The following is an 18,497-nucleotide window of genomic DNA, read 5'->3' on the forward strand; positions in this document are numbered from 1 at the left end:
CAAAACTCCCTGCGTGTTTTCTTTAAACTGCAGCTGGTCTCTTGTGACTGGGCAGAAGCAAATGCACAGGGCTAGGACAAGCAAAACCAAGGAGGCAGAAAATCCTTAAAGCTCCTTCACATTGTTAGTGTATCTGATGAAGAAGTGCTGCAATATCTTCAAATTTACTGAAAGGATGAATGTATTCATCTGAGAAAGCAAATTTGAGGCACTAAATGACTGTCCAGGCAGAAAATAGGAACAGTCAGCTTGAATGCGAGAAGGACTCGGAGATCAAAGAGAAGGTCCATTTGATCCACTGAGGCTCATCCCCTAATACACAGCCCTGCAGCTCCACAAAGGCATTCTAACTGTTTCTTGAATTACTCAAATGTCTTGGACCTGTCTGCCTCACCCAGCTCTTTGGACTGTATTTAACATACCCAGCACAGTGACGTAAACTGACTAACACGCTAACTTTAGTCCAACATCCTACTATACAAGGGAACGATTTCACTTCTGCTGTAGGTACAAACTTGTTCTCCTGTTCTGGGGTGAAGATGTCTGTAATATCATTGAGTTATTAAGGCTGGAATCCTGTTTTGTCAGTTGCCAGGGGCAAACGTATATAATCAAAGGGCACTAGCTACCATTTCTTCATCACGATAAGGGCTTGGTGGTTTAAAACACTGTCCCATTAGATGTAAGGTATGCTTCCGAAGCTTGTTACTTCCAAGGCTCTGATCCAAACAAAGGACTTTAGGCAGCAAATCCACATTTAGGATCAGTCTTTAATGTTTGAGCTCTAACCTCATTAGGCGCCTCGGTTCTGATCTGAAAGTTCCCAGTCATTGCAGTCATCCACTCTGCACAGGCCAAGACCAGCTGAAGGAATAGCCCTACACACGCACAGCATTAGTGTTCAGTTAACACAGCACCGCATTCAAAGACAGAACGATGGAAACACCTTTTAAAAACTACAGTGGCTGAATCTATTCTCCTTCACTCATCTGTTAAAGCACTTGTCAAAGGTAGGAAACATAGGTTCAGGTTCCCTCTTCACTGCAGTAAATCCAGCTCTACTTGCTACTTTTTAAAACCGGTGTCTCTGATCCCTAACTACTCCTACTGTAATCCAGCATTTGTCTAAGCAGTTAGAATCCCCGCTGCTCCACACCACACCCCCATACCCTCCTATAAATGATTCATTTTCAAAAAAGTGGTCAAGACACCCTACCTGGAGGTAAAAGACAGATCTTTTCCTGCCAAGAGCTGCCCTTAAGGCTCTAAGGGAAAATACCTACTATTGATTTAGACAACAGTCTTTAACCACCAAATCAACATGCAGGAGAAAGCCCTTTCCTCACATACCCGTTGTCCTGTTCTACAGCAGGAACACAAGACTATATAACAGGGAGAGTCAAACCACACAACCAGTTTATCCTAAAATACAGATTTTTCAAACCATATCAGCAAGGTTGCAGTCAATAAAGTTATCACTAAAAAGTACAGGCGTTTAAGTCCCCGTTCTGAGAGAAGTACTCTTAGAAGGGATAAAAATACTGATGGAAGAATCATGTATCAGCAGGACTATACAGCACTGTGCACACTGCAAATTTTCTGCAGCGCTGAAGTTCATAGAGCTCTCTTGTGAAGGGTTTAAAATGCCAGATGTTCTGTCATTTCCTTTCTGCACATAACTGTGCTGAGAGGAGGTACTAAGCAAAATAACTTTGCTACAAGATTAAACCACAGCATCAATCTTCCCTAAAAATTAGCTAGTCTGAAAAGGAAGCACAGTATAGCTGGAATTGCATCTGTTCACATACAAGGACTATGGGTAAGGCTATAGTTGAGGTATGTAGCCCATGAATAGCAAGGATTCAAACATTATTAAGTGTTATTCAATGACATAAGCAGTTATTAGCTTCTTAAAAGACTGCTGTCTGAAAGGGGGGGAAAAAAAAAAAAAAAGGAATAGCTCCAGCCAATTGCCAGAAGCACACTGTTTTCACAAGGTTGAACATACCTTCACCATCACTAGCACCAGACTGAACTTAGTCAGGATTTATAGCTCATAAATGATGTGAGGTCAATTCAGTTCTTTGATAGTTTAAGACTTTTTGAAAGAGACCTTATATGGAGAGGAATACTAACATCCATCTTATTTCATGATAACTTATTCTAACAATCAGACCCAGATTAATCTATGAACTGTGTAACGTCACACTTCTGTTGGGGTTCCAGCAATCAGGACCCCTGGGTTTCTTTAAAGTAGTTTTTCCTTAAGAAAAAAAAAAATATGAAAAAGCTAGGAGTCAGAGATGCTTTTTGAAGTCTTTTATTGCAAAAGGTATAGACATTTGCTGGCAGAATATTTGATCACTTTCTCTACTTGACTGTCATCCAGAGGACACTGCATGCATTCAAGCTGAAAGCATAGGACAGTTTCCACTAGGCACCTGAGAAATTTCACAGGAAAGAAAAGTCTTTCAAGTTGAAAGAGACAAGTTTCAAACTGATCCCCTACTCTGGTGCCCTTTGCTTCCCAGAGTTACCTGGGAAATAAAAATTTAATCAGCTATAGTCATAGCCAACTGTAAACATTTTTCCTGCAATGCAACAGAAATTACCTAGATAACTGATCCTGAAGTGTTCTTTCCAGTTTTAAACAGGAAATGTCTTTCCTAAAGCAGGCAGTGCAATGAGTTACACCTGGCTTGGCACCTACTACTCAGTGCTGCATTATGCAGCAGAGGTGTATGATGCTTCCTCTCATCTGGCTTGTATCAAAGAAAATCTGACAGCTCTGACTTGGTCTCCAAGAGACTACCCCACCCCCAAAACATCCTTTTCTTCCTGCTCTCAAGCCTAGTATCATCTCAAACCACCTCCCTACCCCCTCCAGACAAGAGCCAACTCCCTTTGTCTTCCCACCCCCTTGCCTGAAGGCATGACTAACAAGAATACATGCTGCTCTCTGTATTGCAGTTCACAGCAAAAATATCTTCACACTTTGGCTGCCCCTCCAACCGCAGAACTCCAGGTGCATCTGAATTTCACTGATTTCAGTGCCTTCCCACAGGTCTGATAAAGGTCAATCTTATCTTTGGCAGACAGCAGTCCTGCACCAAACGGAACAAGTAATCCATTGCCAATCTAACAGGACATGTATTTTGCAACTGCAGCTGCTTAGTATCAGGAACTCACTGCAAGAAAAAAAGAGAGTTTAGAGGAGGGTACCTTCACAAGTAAGTGCATTTGAAGAGAGAATAGATTAGAATATATTAATTAACAGCTGCACTTAGCTGCAGGTTGTGATGGACTTTAAACTAGTTGAACTAGACAAATGCAAAGATCTATCAAGGCATTAAAGGCTGCAAGTTACAGATAACTCAGGATGATACTACACGCACTTTAACTTCTACCGAGTTAAAAATCATGCTAGTTGCTCTCATCATTCCAAGCATAAGAACAGCTACTGTAGGTTACTTACTCCTTAATAAATCAGCTGTAGATAAGAACATTTTTGCTTTCAGAAAGCCCTAGCAAATAGAACAATTCACAATTAACTTCCTTTCATGCAGTATGGTTGTAAGCTCCCCAGCAAAGCTGCAGATTGAAATTTTCCATCAAAATAGTGGTTCCTCAGTAATGTGTACACAGACCTCAATATTCAAATCAACATTAAGATACAGGGCCTTAGCAGAGATGGGTGCATAGTCATTTGTGTTAAGACAGAGTAGCAATTATAGCCCCTTGAGGCCCCCTGAGCTATTTTAATCACAAAAGCCAGAATGAACTTGTTTGCAACAAAGGCACCCTCAGTCCTTTGAGCTGGAAAGATATAGGTTGCTCTATTTAAACCAGTCAGTTTGGAATGAACAGTTATTCACTCCCAAAGACATTACCCTTACTCCAGCAGCGAATATTTCAGTCACTAACAATTCAACACTCCAGTGTATGTTCTAAAGAAGAGCTATCTAAAACTTTCAATGCTAAGGCACAATAACTTGTCACCACTCTACTTTCAGCTGTATTTCAGTAAAGGATATATATTTTTAATCCATTTGACACTGTTCTGAAAGCTATCCAGCCAATTCCATGTCAATCGCTGCTGGATATGCTTTTACCAGAATAAAAGGCCTTTTGGCCTGATCCAAAACTAGCACTGGCAGAGTCCACAGTGTTCCTTGATAGCTGTTTTACATCATACCTATGTCTTCAGTCCTAATGTATTTTTAGCAGACACTTAAGTGGAAGCAGCTCAGATGACCGTCTGACATTGACAACAGGCGGATGATCAAAGTGTCCTCCCTGTCAAGCCAGGAAGAATACGGTGTCTCCTCTATCTTGCATTATACAAACTACAGAGATGAGGTACATAAAAACCGTAAGTAGTAAGTGCAGAGATACAAGACCTTTAGGAGGCATCCTGAGATGGAGCAGGAGGATCCTTATTCTCAGGCTCTGGAGGAGGAGCTGGCACACTTTCCTCTTTCTTTTGTGCAGCCAAAAATTCATGAATCGCCCTCTCTATCTGGGGCCTGAAGATGTGGTTTAGTTTTGGATCCACCACCTGAGAAATAATTCTGTCCACTCCAGCTTCCAGCATTCCTGACCTTGAACAAAGACAAAGGAGTCATTCAGCTCCTCTGAAAAACTTCTCCCCAATCTCCTCCAGTAATTCTCCAGAGCCCTCCTGTCAACTGCAATTAGCATTAACATGGTGAGAACTGCAGCCCACTCAGTAGATCCTTAACAGGGAGCTGTTTCAGTCACCTATTTCCCCACCCCCCACCCCCTCTCACCTCTCCCTACAGAATTAACAACTGACATCTGGTCTCCCAGGTACTTAAATGACATGTTGGACAAGAGCCACTTTAATAGGGCTTATGTGGAAATGAGGTCAACATGAAAGCAAACAAACACATTTTGGCATAAACAAGGGAAACAAGCTATTCTGAAGAGGAGGGCAGGTGAGAGCACAGTCTTTTTTTTGGCTGACTGGAGGGAGAAGAGGCTTGCCCCCTAATAACACTACTGTCACTCACTGTTAGTCTAGACAGATGGGTATTAATTATAAAAACAAGCACATGTAGCACACAGCAAAGTTTCTGGAACTGAACACTAGTAATTGAAGTGACTTATTACTTCAGGGGCTGCGTCAGACTCCTGGATTGTGGGGCACAGGCTGTCTAGCGGGCTTAAGTCATGTCTGCAAGGGAGCAGGGGACAGGAAAGGGAGACGTTGCCTGGTGCTCGGAAAAGAAGCCACAAGATTAATAAGGCCCTGAATGCTGGTGAGCCAGTGGGTGCAGGGTCATGGCACATCATGTCACCTCCAGGTAACAGCACGTGTATATGTATACGTAACAGAAGACTTACACATCTGGACACCCTCAGCACTCAGTCTTGCAACTACAGGAGTGACAGGGACTCTTCAAACTCCTCAATACTTCGTGTCTATTCTTTATACTAATAGCCTACTGTAAGGGAGCACTTTATATTCTTCTCATTACAGGCACTCTGATATAACATTTTTATATTGGTCTGCTTCGTTTTAGCAGTAGAGTAACATGAAATACGAAGTGTTAAGTGACAAACACATCTCATGGACTCTGAGTAAAGATGGGAAATTCTGTGCTTCCAGTGGACACCCCCTTCTCTAATTACAGATTAAACAAACTAACGTTACATACTAATGATTTACAGCTTCTCTCAAGTAATCTTAAATACAGTTTCTTCTGTGTGCAAGACATTCTAACAGCTTTCTTGATAAGCCTAAATGCCATTCTCAAGTTCCCTGCTCTCCCTCTCCCTACAACTTTTACTGTAAAGCTTTTATCCGTGACTTTTAGTCAAACAAGCTAAGGTTCATACTTCAGCCTGCACTGAGTCAGCAGCATGAGATATTAAACCTAAATCTTTAAGCAGCATAGTTTAAGCTGGTTTCCCTGTCATGCTGGAAATGTAGTACCTTAAATAGCTGTACAAAAGCTACCTCTGCTGCATGAAATCAGGCTAGCCCAGTGTGATTACTGCCTGCTAGTGGTCGGAGTCTACTTGAACAAGCTTTGGCATCTTCCGGGATTTTTTCTTTAAGTGATGTAGGCGCTTCTCTTTCCTGAAGATAAAGATCAAGGTCATTCAGCTCAGTATATCAGGCACAGTTTTGCTACCAGGTACAGTGTTGGCTATTTGCAGCAATAACTTGGCTAGATAGCAAATATGACTTCTTCACTATGCTGCTTAACTCCTGAAAATACAATTCAGGCAAAGCAGTAACGTAAGCGTTTTAATGAGAGTTAAGACTGCACCTACTATTATAATGAAACTCAGGAGAGTATAATAGAAAATGCTGTGAAAAACTTAATTCTGTAAATTCTTACTTCACTTGGGTGATAAGGTGGTTATGTATTACTTATCAAATAGCAACATTCTGTAAAATAATGTTAATGCTTACTTACTGAATCACACTCTGCCTTAGCCCATTTCGTAACTGGTTTTTGTTCATTGCTGGATTCCATTCCTGTTTGTCCAGATGGGTTGATACAAAGTTGTCTACTTTCTGCCTCAAATTTTGATAGGCTGGCTAAAAAAAAAATAATAAAATCCAGTTAAGCAGCTAAAAGATATCAAAACGCCTGCCAGAGTCCTTCATAATACCTCTTTTGTCATGTACACTACTGTTCTGTTGTCCATATTCTCCATCTTTTCACTTTCTGAACAAAGGTAAGCTTGTTCTACCTAAGAGCACAACTGGTAATTGCGAAGCAGTTGGCCAGGGTGCTATAATAATAATTTAAATAGCTGGATAGATTGATTTTAAAATTGTTGTCTGCTCGTAGTATTACTTATGACTGAAATACAAACTTCCTGTGTAGATGGGAATTGTTTAAGCAGAGTTCTTGTTGTCAAGAATTCTCTGTCCATCACAGAATTCCTCGAAAACCGGCTGAGTAATATTGTCACTAACAAAGAACTTAATTGTGTTAGTACCACAAGAACAAATAAAAGATAAGAATTCTGCAAGTTTTATCAGTGGAAACTTAAACTAACCCCGCCCTCCCCCCCCCCCTATAAATACACAGGACAATCCAAATCCTGGTACTGTGCAAGGAAAGGGCAAAAGCTGGCAACATTATATTTCAGAATTTGATATGCATGTGGAATGATGAATGAAAGGGCTGGTAACAGAGGTGCAGCGTCTGTCCTGGGCAGCGTTTATCTATCCTGACAAAGCTGCTCTGATCTATGGCTGCTCTGGGCAGATGACCCAACATCGTCAAGAATGCAGTAGCTCCTGGGGTGGCCCAGAATGATGACTGCAGGTCCCAGAACAGGACTCTTGCTGAAAGCGTATAGGTTTGGCAAAATAGAACACCAGTGTTTAATTCTGACAGGGCAATTGCGAACAACCCAACCTTGATATTGCCAACAAATGCTCAGGAGTTTATGTTGTGACTGAGGAAGAAAATGGCTTCAAATAAAGGTTAAAAGTCTGTGTTGGAAATGGGGGAATTATGCTCAAGAGGAGCAGCGTTTTAAGGGAGGCTGTTTTCCTAGTAAGGCCAGGGCTAGAAAATGGAAGTCTGAGCTTTTTCTCCTGCAGGGATTCGCTATCATTTCAAGCGAGGCCCGCCTCTAGAGCGGCCTGCCTGACAGCTGCCGATGGCAGCAGGTGGCTGAGACCCCAGCGACTGAGCGCGCAGCACCGCAGCTGCGCCCCCCGGGCCCGCCGCCCCCGGACCCGTGTGCAGGCATCGGGGGAGGAAGGGAAAGGCTGCGGGTGCCCCGTCGGGCAACGGTAGCCGGATTCCAGGGACGGCGCCCACAGCCCCGCCCCGCGGAGGAGACACTGGCCGCCCCGCCGGCGATCCCTGGAAGCCGACCCGCCCGGCTCGGCGGCGCTACCTTGGTGTCCACGTCGGCCAGGCAGTCTCGGCGGAAGCCGTCGAACAGGCCGCGGCTCTTGAGCTGCTCCACAATGATGGCGATGAGCTGCGCGTCGCCGGGCGGCAGCGAGGCCGGGTCGGTGGCGCCGGGCCCGGAGCCGGAGGCCGCGCCTCCCGCGCCCGCTCCGCCGCCCGCTCCGCCGCCTCCCCCGCCCGGGGCGGCCCCGCCGGCGCCGCCGCTCTCGGACATGGCCCACGGCCTGCGCCCGGGGCCTGTCAGCGGCTGCGCCCCGCTCGCCCCCGGTTCCCAACACCGCGACCGTCGCCGGCGGCGCGCTGCGTTCTGCGTAACCCTGGCGCGCTGCATCATGGGGAGGCGAGTGCTGCGCAGGAGCGGCGTTATAGGCCGCGGGCGGCGGGGGGGCTCGTCAGAACTACAAATCCCAGAGTGCATCGCGACGGCGGCCCCGCAAGGCATCGCACGGGCGGGCGCGCTGCTGTTGCGATGCATCTTGGGAATTGTAGTTCGCCCGTGAGGCTCGTGTGGGCTTCCCCCCCCAGCTCGGCCTGTGTGCGGGGGGCGTACTCCGGCGGGCAGCTTCGGTGGTGGGGCCGCTATAGGCCAGCCAGGCCGGTCACTGGGCGCTGAGCATGCAGTGCTCTGCTCCCTAGGCCCACCTAGGGTAGGGCTGGTCAGGCCTCTGCTACACAGTTGCTGTGCCTGAGGGCCCCAGGTTTACCTCAGCATTGCGCAGGCCCCTGCAGCTTGATGGACTGCTGTCCTCGGGGGATATCTGCCGGGTTGTGCCTTCGGTGTGTTTTTCAGTGGTGTAGTGCGGATAGTGCTTGTGTAAATTCAGGAAAGAAGTCAATTACCGTAGGATCATCCTGGATTTCCACTGTGACCTGAGTTTTTTCATTACACCACTAGCAAAAGGCAGTGCAGTGCCAAAGGCCTACCCCGATACTGGTCCCTGCAGAGTGAGTAAGCAAGGGGACCTCTGTTAAAGGTGCTTCCTATGTTGTGTGTACATCAGTATCTATCTATTAGACTAGCAGTATCTTTCATTGCTCTGATTACATCTGCAAGCTACAGGGTACAAATTCTATGCGTTAGTTTTATTTCTTTCTTAGTCATGTTGCAAAGAAGACTTGAACTCATTAGGATATTCCCATCCTAATGCTGGAGGACAAGCTGTGTGTGAATATGATAATCTAATCCTCTGCAAAGATGCATTGCACAGGTGTATCCTTATATTTCTTTTTGTATACTACTGAATGAGCAAAAAGATGGCGATATTTTGCGTGCAACACATTGTCCTCCTCTACCTGATTAAAATTCAGCAGCTCTGAGATGCAGTGTAAGCTGTCCCTTTCCATCTGGCAACTTTGAGGAGAGAAGAGGGAAAAATGGTAGTGTGTACAGAGCCCAAGCTGCACGCTGAGAAGAGCATCTCGTATAACTGTTGGGTCTCCTGAAGCAGAAAAGCTTTCCCCCAGCCGGCCACCTTCTCACTGTCACTAGTCGGTGTTGGGTATAAAACCACCATGACTCATCCAGGCACTCAGAAGTATCCGTGGAATTGCATTCCTGCCTGACAGCTGCCAGCAGGCCTTTCTCCCCACCACTTGTGCCCAGCTCACAGCAGCATGAGTTTGCTGGCATCGTGCTCGTGCCGGCACTGGCCTTTCTCGTGAAGATGGCCCTGTACAGGAATGCATTAGTCTAACTGTTGTAACGCTCTCCCCAGCGAGGTCCGTTGGGATGTGTTACTTGTTCATTCAAGCCCTGTGCTGACGCAGGGCTACGGCAGCATCTACAGGAGACTCCGGAGGCTTCTTTAACCCGTGCATCAACGCTTTTTAGAAGAGAAAAATCTCCCATCAGCCTGCACCTCCTCCTTCTGTACGGCTTAGGGGACACGGCCCTGCCACCTCCCGCGGGCTGGGGACCCCGGCGGGGACTGAGGCAGGTGGCTGCTGGCAGAGGCCGCCCGGGCCGGTTTCCCCGGTGGGGAGCGGCGGCCCCGGCAGGGGGCAGCCGGCAGCCTGCGGTGGCCGCGGTCCCGGGGCCGCCGCATCCCGGCCCCTCCGCCGCCGCCACCCCGTCAGGCAGGGGCGTAATTAGTCGATTAGCCTCATTAGGGAACAAGCAGCAGAAGCTGGAGGGATGGTCTCCCTCCCCTTCCGTGTAAATCGCAGCCGCGTAGGCAGCAGCAGGAAGGGAGCTAAGGAAAGGTGGTTATTTTTTTGCACAACTTTCTTGCTGTCCTGGGAAGGGCTCCTTACCTCTGCAGGGCTGAAGACCTGGGAGCGAGCAACCTCGAAGGCAAAACCAGCCTCTCAGCAATACACTGCATTCAGAAGAAGCCAGCCCAGGATTTACTGGGGACTGCCCAAGCCAAATAATTCCCAGTTAACGAATTACTTTAAGAGATTACGAGCATCCATGATGCAGGAGACATAAAGCCTTAGTGCAAACCTCTTTTACCCAGAATGTCCCAGCTGCAGCATCCAGAGTGGCGTATTGCTTCAGCTAAATGCTGTCACTATCCCCAGCCATGGCAGCTTGTCTGAACTGCCTTGTTGGTGGTGCTAAGATGGGAGAGCAGTGCTGATCCTGCCATGTGAGCGAAGCACTGCTTGCCTGTGTTAGGCCTCTTCCTTTATCTGTAGGTGGATGCAGTGATCTGTTTCTCAGGATGGCACACTGGGACCTACAATTGATGTTTCAGGGCATCGGGGAAGGGATAAACCCAGTAGTTAGCAGCAATAATGAGGATAATTGCTTAGAAAGTTATTTAGATCAAAATCACAATCAAAGTAATGATTTTTAGTTGTATTTTCCTACGTTACAGTCCCCCTGAAACCCATTCCTTTGGTTGACCAGGGAGATGAGGATACTAAATTGTAATTTCAATTTGTAAAGGACCATCTTTCCAGAGTCACACTTTCTATCACAGATAATCAAAGCCAGAGGTCAGTCCTTTTTTTTTGTCAGCGTTTTCCACCACTGCCTTTCAGGTTTCCTCCTTTCTCAATCCCATTCTCCACTCCCCCTCCTGTTGCTGCTATCACAGAAGCTGTAAACCAGCACTTCTTTCCATGGAAATTCTGATATCACAGGGAAAAAGTTACCCTCTGCTACAGCTGCCTACAAAGAGTTCACGGACGTTGCTATTGGCCAACAAAACCAAGTGGTGTGAATGAAGTCTGGTTTCATGGGTGCTCGAGTCCTTTCTGCTCCTTTAAACTATCAACTTATCTGCTCCTGTAAGCTATCACAACACCCTTGTGCACTTCTGTATGATCTTTCTGTCTTGCAAGGGATAGTGTAGCTGGCAGCCTGGTGCTCGCTGTGCAGAATAGAGAGCAGTGGAGTTCTGCCTGCATTTTCCTCAGTGATGACACTCATTTGGGTCCCTGTCCATCCAGCTTCTAGTTTTCATTAAGTCTGTAGAATGCAATTACTGTTGGAGGGGTGTATCCTGTATTCTGTGTTATCCCTCTGTGGAGATGTGAGTTTGTGCCCTTCCTTGGAAGTGAAGATCAGTGTTTTCTACCTTTGCTTGTGCTTTTGCCTGATCCCAGGCATGGTATAATCTGCCCATCTCCAGTGCTTGGGAGCAGGTCATCTGCTGGAGAGGCAGAAAAAGCCAACATGCCAGAGTATGTTATAAACCCTGTTTCATGCGGTGTTGTTTGCTTTAGCACATATGACAAGATTTCTGCCCTAGACAGTGTGTGTAGCTTTTTCCTACAGAACAATTTGAGATACAAGACCCTGATTGTGAGGATTTGGGGTGGGGCAGTCACTGTGGCTGCGAAGAGGGGAGGGTTCATTTTTCTACCTCCAGCTCCTGTATTGTTAAAAACCACAGGCTATACAGAAGAGACATAGTTGGCAGTTTTCTCTCCCTCGTTCGGACAACCTCTGGCCACAAAATTAGAAGCAAGTTACTGAGTCTTGTTTCTAACAGCTTTGCCCTCGCCAATGATTAGGCAGAGAAAACTGCAATAGGTGGCTGTGGCCAGGCACTCTGTGTGCTGAAATGCAGATGGATTTACCGTGGGGACCATTGCAGAGGTGAAGGGTGAACCTACATATTCACGCAGTCCTACTGCCTGTCTCACACACACGCATTCAGGTTGCTAGCAATTAAGTGATTGAACTCTGGCCATTTTAACTGAAAAATTGCAGTGTTCTAGGAACAGTGCTGGGTTTCTTGATAGACTAGGCCACAGAGCATTGAAGAGGGACTATGATTTTCCATTGCTTGTGTATTTTGGGTAAGCACCTCAATGTGTTTGGAGAAAAATCAAATGTTAAAACTGTAATAGTAAATTACAAGCTGTTTCGGTAATTTGGGATTGGTGTCTGGGAGCAGGGGTTGCCTAGGATGCTCCTGTGTCCATCTAAAGAAAATGAATGGAGATTTGAACTTTCAGTGCTCCAAGGTGTCCTTCGGTCACCGTTCTGCAGAGCTCAGTGCTGGGGAAGGGTTTCAGGCAGAGAAAGAGAGACAGATCTCCTCTTCTGAAATGGGGAATCAGAGTAGTGTGAAAGAAAGTCAAGGTTAATGCCAAGAGGAGATTAGACAAAGCTCAGTAGGTATACAGGCATTCCCTTCACTGAATGGAATTCCCGCCCCCTCCCCCCCCCAATGTAACCAATTTATAAATAAAAAAGATTAAAATTAATTTTAAAGATTGATCTTCTAATATTCACGTAGGAGAAGCCCCCTAGTAACCTTGCCATGCTATCAAAAATAAAGGTAAACCATTTCAGGTCCTTACCAGAGTTGCACTTTTAATTTTGTTGCCCCAGCCTAGCATGCTTAAAATGGGCATCTGACAAATTATGTATTTTTGCCATGGAAAGAATATCAGTGTAGGCTTCATCACCACCACCTCCTGTTTCCTCTGAAGGAAAGGCTTTCTGGGTTCGAAATGGGGTTACAGGAGATGGAGAAGACTCTGAATGGGGCACGCTTTGCTCCAGCAGTTCTGTGTCCCTGTAAAATGCTGCTGAAGCTAGAGTGGGTATCAAGGCAGCCGTAGCTTGTGCAATGCAAAAAACAGCTGCTGTGGGGTAGGAGCTGTAGAAGCTGCCTCCCTTTCTCCCTGCACTGGGACCTCCAGCAGTACAGACCCAAATCTGGTTTGCTGTTATTAGCAGGTGAGCTTTTTCCCTGGTGTGTTTGCAACCTAGATATTGCCCTGATACGTCTGTGCATGAGAACTATAACGTGGGATTTAGTATGAGCTGACTATAAACCAAGGTGAATCCAGTAGTGGTGTCAATGAGGCTAAATTTGCTGGTCTCCTTTAGGAGCATACAAGCAATGCCCGCTGGCTTTGGGCCAAGTTTGCCTACTTTTTGTAGGGTTGTATCATTTTGCAGAAGCTCAGATACTGTTCTTTTCACGTGTTTAGATAGAGCTGTGTTCAGGAACACAGCCCTAGTCCTCTGCTCTGTTGTGGTAACTACAGGGCAGTGCAGAAACCTCTGAAGTAGAACAAAAGGGTGTGTGAGAGTTTGGTCCATTCGGTGTCACCAGTTCTAAGCTCACTGTTTCATCTTTGCATCAAACTTTAAACTAGTTAATGCAGTGTTCGCCATGTGTTTGGATGGATCGGGGTCAGCGCTGCAGTGAGCTTTCTTTGGCAGTCAGAGGAAGTGCCAGAGTTTTTAGATCCTGTAGATTTACAGAATGAACAGCTTGGCTACACAGGTGGCAAATGATTGAAAGAGTTGAGAAGTTGGAGGAAAGTTTGCCAGCCCGTAATTCTCTCCTGAAGAATGTGCACCATGCACGCAGCCTGCCAACCTTTCAGAGGATCCAGAGCCCTGGAAGAAAACGTGTATTCCCTGCATGTTTGCCATTCATGCTGGGCAACATATTATCCATGGCACATATGCTGTATCTATGACACACTTTCTGATTCGGCCTCAACTCAGACTAAGGCCCCAGTCCTGCAAATGTGCTAATGGTAACAATTCCAATGCAATAGATTTACTCCTGAGGTTTGGGTTTTATGTATTGCTTGCAAGACTGGGCCCTCTAGCATTATAAATATTATTGGCACGAAACACTACATTGCAATTTTTTGGTTTATTTTATATGTGTGTATATATATGTGTGTGTACATGCGTGCATATGCATAATATACCTTTAGAGGTATCTAGGTGTTGTAACAGCAGGTATATAGAGACTTTGGTAGACAGAATTTGTATACATATGCCCATCTCCAGAATGGTGTTTTATGCTATATCTTTTCGGTGGTTTCTGTCTTGTAGTTGAAACAACTTGGAACTCAAAGTACTGTATCTTTAAGTATCTAAGGAAAAGATATTTGTAAAGTAGAGCTGCTGCAGAGCTTTTTAGAGGAGATTCATGCTGTGTCCTCAAACAGAAATGTCAGTTGTTCATTCTTATATCATTGTTTCCATTATTATGAAAGACTGAAAGCATGTGGGAAAAATAATATAAATATTATTGCCATATATGCAGAAGGGGGTAATTTTCCATACTAGATCATCAAAAAAACCCTTGTAGTTTATCTGTGTAATATAACACATAGGAATAATTGGCTTTCATTTGAGGTTTTCACATGTTTTTTCAATGTTTATTAAAAATGCCTATTAAGCTGATGAATTCAGTAACGGCCCCATTATGCAGGGAAATATAGGCTTTTTGGTGGTAAAATGAATTGCTTGTGATTGCTCTGCAATCACAGATGTCAGAGGTGGGAGGAAAAACAAAAATCCTAGGCTATCTGTGCAAACTGCTGGACAAAATCATGTTTCTCAAAGTGCAGTATTTACCTTTCTTGCCTGAGCCTAAGAGGTATCTCACTTTCCATACTGCAGATTTTACTTTTGAGGGCAGTACTGCTATAAAAAACACTATAAGGAGTGATGTGTGTGGGATAAAGTGCTGCTTATTTCTGATCTTTCCATGTTAATATCTGTGTCAGGATAACGTACTATGATAGTGGTTCCTTGCTTGTTTCTACTGCATTGTCTTTCCAGGTTGTCTTCCCTGAAATTCTCTGTAGTTTTGAACCTGAACAGGTTTTGACCGTTTTCTTCTCCTTGTCCTATCCTACCTCAAACTGGGGAACGAAGCCCCATATTTAGAGTTTCTGAGTGGGAGGAAAGCGTGACATGCTGTGAGCATTTAGGGACCTAATGCTGCCTGACAGCTGATTGGAAATACACTGGTGTCAGAAAGGAAACCAGCTGTTCACTTACCTTCTGGAGAGAGGCAAGGACTAGACTCTGTCACATGCAGGAGTAGAGGAGCAATTACCCTGACATTAGAGGAGGAAAAGATGAAAACAAGTAGGCTGAAAATTAATTTCTTTTGCCCCTCTGTTTCATGCATCCATCAGCAGTACATCTGGGCATCATGGATCTAATTTAAAAGTGTAATTTCTATCCCAAAAGATCATATTCGCTGTACTTCCTGCTCTCAAGTCAAGTTCAAGGGGGAGCAAATATGGAGTAGAGGTTATTTCTGCCTCTGTATGCTGGTTCTGGAGCTCTGCTTTAGCCTATTTCTTTGTGAATATGTGCATATGTGTATCTATGCATAGCCTCATAACAAGTTTTGAGCTCCACATAAGTTACTTGTCCCTTATTTACAGCTTGTAGTTTTCTTCTCTTCTCTAAGGACCTGCAGCTCTTGACCTTTTAGCCTAGTAAATTATTTACACATGAAACAGTGAGTCAAAATGATGCATCTCAGGAAGATGCTGCTTATTCTCAAGGAGCAAAACCACATTTCTTCATGAAATCTCCTTCCTGAGGCTTTCATTTTAGGCTTGTGTGTCCTACCCTCCTCATCCCTTCCCATTATGAGAAGAAGAGGCACTCCTTTTTCACATGGCTGTTCCATTTGCAAAGGGAAATGTTTTTCTGCCTCTAATTTTAAAATATCCCCTGGATATTTTGGGGATGGGGTGAGAGGACATTAGTTTGATATCTTTCTGGAACTGGAAAACAATGAAAGAATGCAAAGAAAAGGTGTGTGTAATAGCCCAAGTTGCTACGGAAATCCCAAACTGAGGGAGATACAGGCAGAGTTAGAAATGCTTAAAGCTCTAAACTAAAACCCGTCTGCTCTGTGGAGCTTGTGGCTGCAAAATGCTCATTCTTTGTACTAACAACTCCACCTGACGTGAAAGCTGGTTGGCTGTGATGCCCTAAACATCGTGTCTGGAGAGCACGGCCATGGCCGGGATCTGACACACTTGGCTGTGCACTCATCTGGGATTTGAGAGGCCATCCGCGCTCCTGTATTTACTCACTGTGGTGCCTAAGGCAGCTCGCAGAGGAAACGCTTTCCAACATGTTTGCTTTTTAGGCACATCAGTGTCTCGCTGCCCAGGTGATACGCTTTGGGGTTAGTTTTAAAATTGTCTAAAGCCTACCCCCCCCCCCCCCCCCATCCATCTTTAAGTCTGTAACTGGCAGTAACTTCCCACTTTTAAAGCCTGAAATAAAAATGGTTCATACAGGATATTAAAACAAAACAAAACAAGCAACAAAATAAAAAGAAGGTATTTCACATCAAGGGCTTCTAGAAAAGGTTATTTTGAATATACTGTAAAGTACACAGAACACTGCTCCTTGCTAAAGCTCTTGCAGATTCTTTGATGAAAGGCGCTATTGTAAGTGAGACAATTGTGCACATGGGGTGATGAGGGAATTTTTTCCTAGAGCTGTATTAATCAAATTGAGAAAATGGTGTTCTAGTTCTTGTAGCAAATGCCTCGTTGATACTCACACAGTTTTATCTGCAGTGTAGAGAAAACATACACAGAGAAATGTGAACCCAAGAAACAAAGTGGATTAAAAACAGAAAGTTATTTAAATACTATGATTTCTTACTACAGATTTTTGCCCGTTGAAGGAATGTGGGAAAATAAACAAGAAGACAACATTTGAAAAGCAAAGATTTGTTTTGGAATTATCTCTATCAGCTTTTTGGTCTTTTTAAAAACAGTTTCCCTTCACATTAAAAGGTTAGAACATGCCAAGCACCTCCTTTTCTGAAACAGCCATGGTTCTGAGTCAAAAAAGGAAAACAAAGCATTCTGACATTATAAAACTGAGCATTTTCTCAGATTGAAGTGTTTTATTTTCTCAAAAGCATAAGGAATCCTATAATTAATGCATAATGAGAGCTTTTAAATTCATTTGTTTTAGAAACTATAATATGATTTGGTAGTCCTGCTACTCCTCATGGGAAGGTGAGTTAGCCCTGCTGTGTAGTGACATACAGGCCCCCCACATGTTGTATTGAGGGGAAGAAAGAGTTGTAAAGGTTTTTTTTTTCACAACATGACTCTGCAAGGAATATCAGGTTGGTAATTGTCTCCTATAAATTTTATGGTTGGGGGGGGGGCAGGGGAAGCAAAAGCTGGGCTTGATCATGAAATCCATGCATTGAAAAATATCTTACTTCTTCCTCCCTATATAAGAATGCATAAAATTGCTTTCTTCTGAGCTTTGTTCAATGCTCAGTGCTCATCATTTGACTAACGCGAAGTAGCCAAACACACTGCAGCTGGTATTTGAGATCCTTTTATCCATCTTTCTTCATACACATACACACAGAGACAAAAGTTAGTTCCCTTTAGGCAATCCAGAGCCCTGGGAGAGTGGCAATTTCTTTGATTGCTTATTGTAGCTGTAGCACTGGAGATAAAAGTTTAATGCATTCTTATTGTCTCAGTGCTTTTAAGTATTCAGCTGCACCCAGCAATGCATCTTCATCCATGTAACCAACTGAATGTAGTGGTTTAAGATTAACAGATACAATGTCAGTGCTGTTACCTTTTTTTGTTGGTGCTCAAGAAATCATTTGCATTTGAGGTAAGCATGGCTGTAATAGTCTCTGGCAGATGGGGAATGTACAGCTCAGGTGCAAGACAATGCAAAGAACCCAGTTAATAGCAGCAATTCACAGATATGATATTACTGTAACAAATGATGGACAAATTGGCTTGGAAAACCTAAGGCTGATGCAGAATTGACCTATGGAAATCTGCGCTTGAGCTGCTGGGCTAAGCATGTTTGTTGTGGGTGAGTGCTGGACCACGAGCTTCTGAGAGCAGAGGCACTGCTAAGATGGATCCCTGGTCTTCACTATTCTCTCCATTTTCCTAGAGGGAAGCGAGAGAATTGTTTTAACCATGACAGACACTGCAAGGCTGCTCCCCTTAGACAGAAACAAAAGAAGACCGAGGCCAAGTTTTAGGTTGTCCTAATTTTAGACCAACACTTAAATATCTCTCTGGGCTTTTGTCACAGCACTGGTTTCCCCTTGCAGCTCCTAGGAAGATGCTTATTGTGCTATTTTCCTGGTATTTCCTCTCCCCTCTCCTAACCACCATTCAGCTCTTGTTGCAAAAGGGGGGGTCAGGAGAATAATGCCCTCTTGCTGACACACGGGTAACCCAATCCTCCACCCTGTTGGTCTGCTGCGCTGAATTCCAACTCATCTGATTGCACTGAGGGCTATTGTGCCATCCTTGCCATCAGAGCTGGGTAATTGATATGCTTGAAGGGACTGTAATGAGGAAGAAAGCTAATTAGTTAATGTAAGG

The 18,497-nt window shown here is 44.6% G+C and overlaps 1 protein-coding gene across 4 annotated transcripts; it reads right to left on the minus strand.

The window, feature by feature from the left end:
- Positions 1 to 2,304: 2,304 nt before the first annotated feature.
- Positions 2,305 to 9,397, minus strand: BOD1 (biorientation of chromosomes in cell division 1). Of its 4 annotated transcripts, XR_013929917.1 has the most exons (5): positions 7,897 to 8,490; positions 6,450 to 6,574; positions 4,401 to 4,601; positions 4,196 to 4,296; positions 2,305 to 3,188 (listed from the first exon to the last, which is right to left on the minus strand). XR_013929917.1 is itself a non-coding variant. In XM_080398560.1 (4 exons), exons 1-3 carry the CDS (start codon positions 8,386 to 8,388, stop codon positions 4,403 to 4,405), a joined length of 816 nt encoding a protein of 271 aa, XP_080254686.1. In that variant the 5' UTR covers positions 8,389 to 8,403; the 3' UTR covers positions 2,305 to 3,188; positions 4,401 to 4,402. The 4 variants fall into 4 exon arrangements, 2 of the variants coding, with proteins under 2 accessions (XP_080254686.1, XP_080254687.1); XM_080398560.1 differs by lacking the exon at positions 4,196 to 4,296 and having other exon boundaries at positions 7,897 to 8,403; XR_013929918.1 differs by lacking the exons at positions 2,305 to 3,188; positions 4,196 to 4,296 and adding an exon at positions 5,960 to 6,106 and having other exon boundaries at positions 4,465 to 4,601; positions 7,897 to 9,397.
- Between the last annotated feature and the right edge of the window lie 9,100 nt (positions 9,398 to 18,497).

This window comes from Falco punctatus, assembly GCF_963210335.1.
Source record: "Falco punctatus genome assembly, chromosome: 8".
Taxonomy (NCBI): Eukaryota; Metazoa; Chordata; class Aves; order Falconiformes; family Falconidae; genus Falco; species Falco punctatus.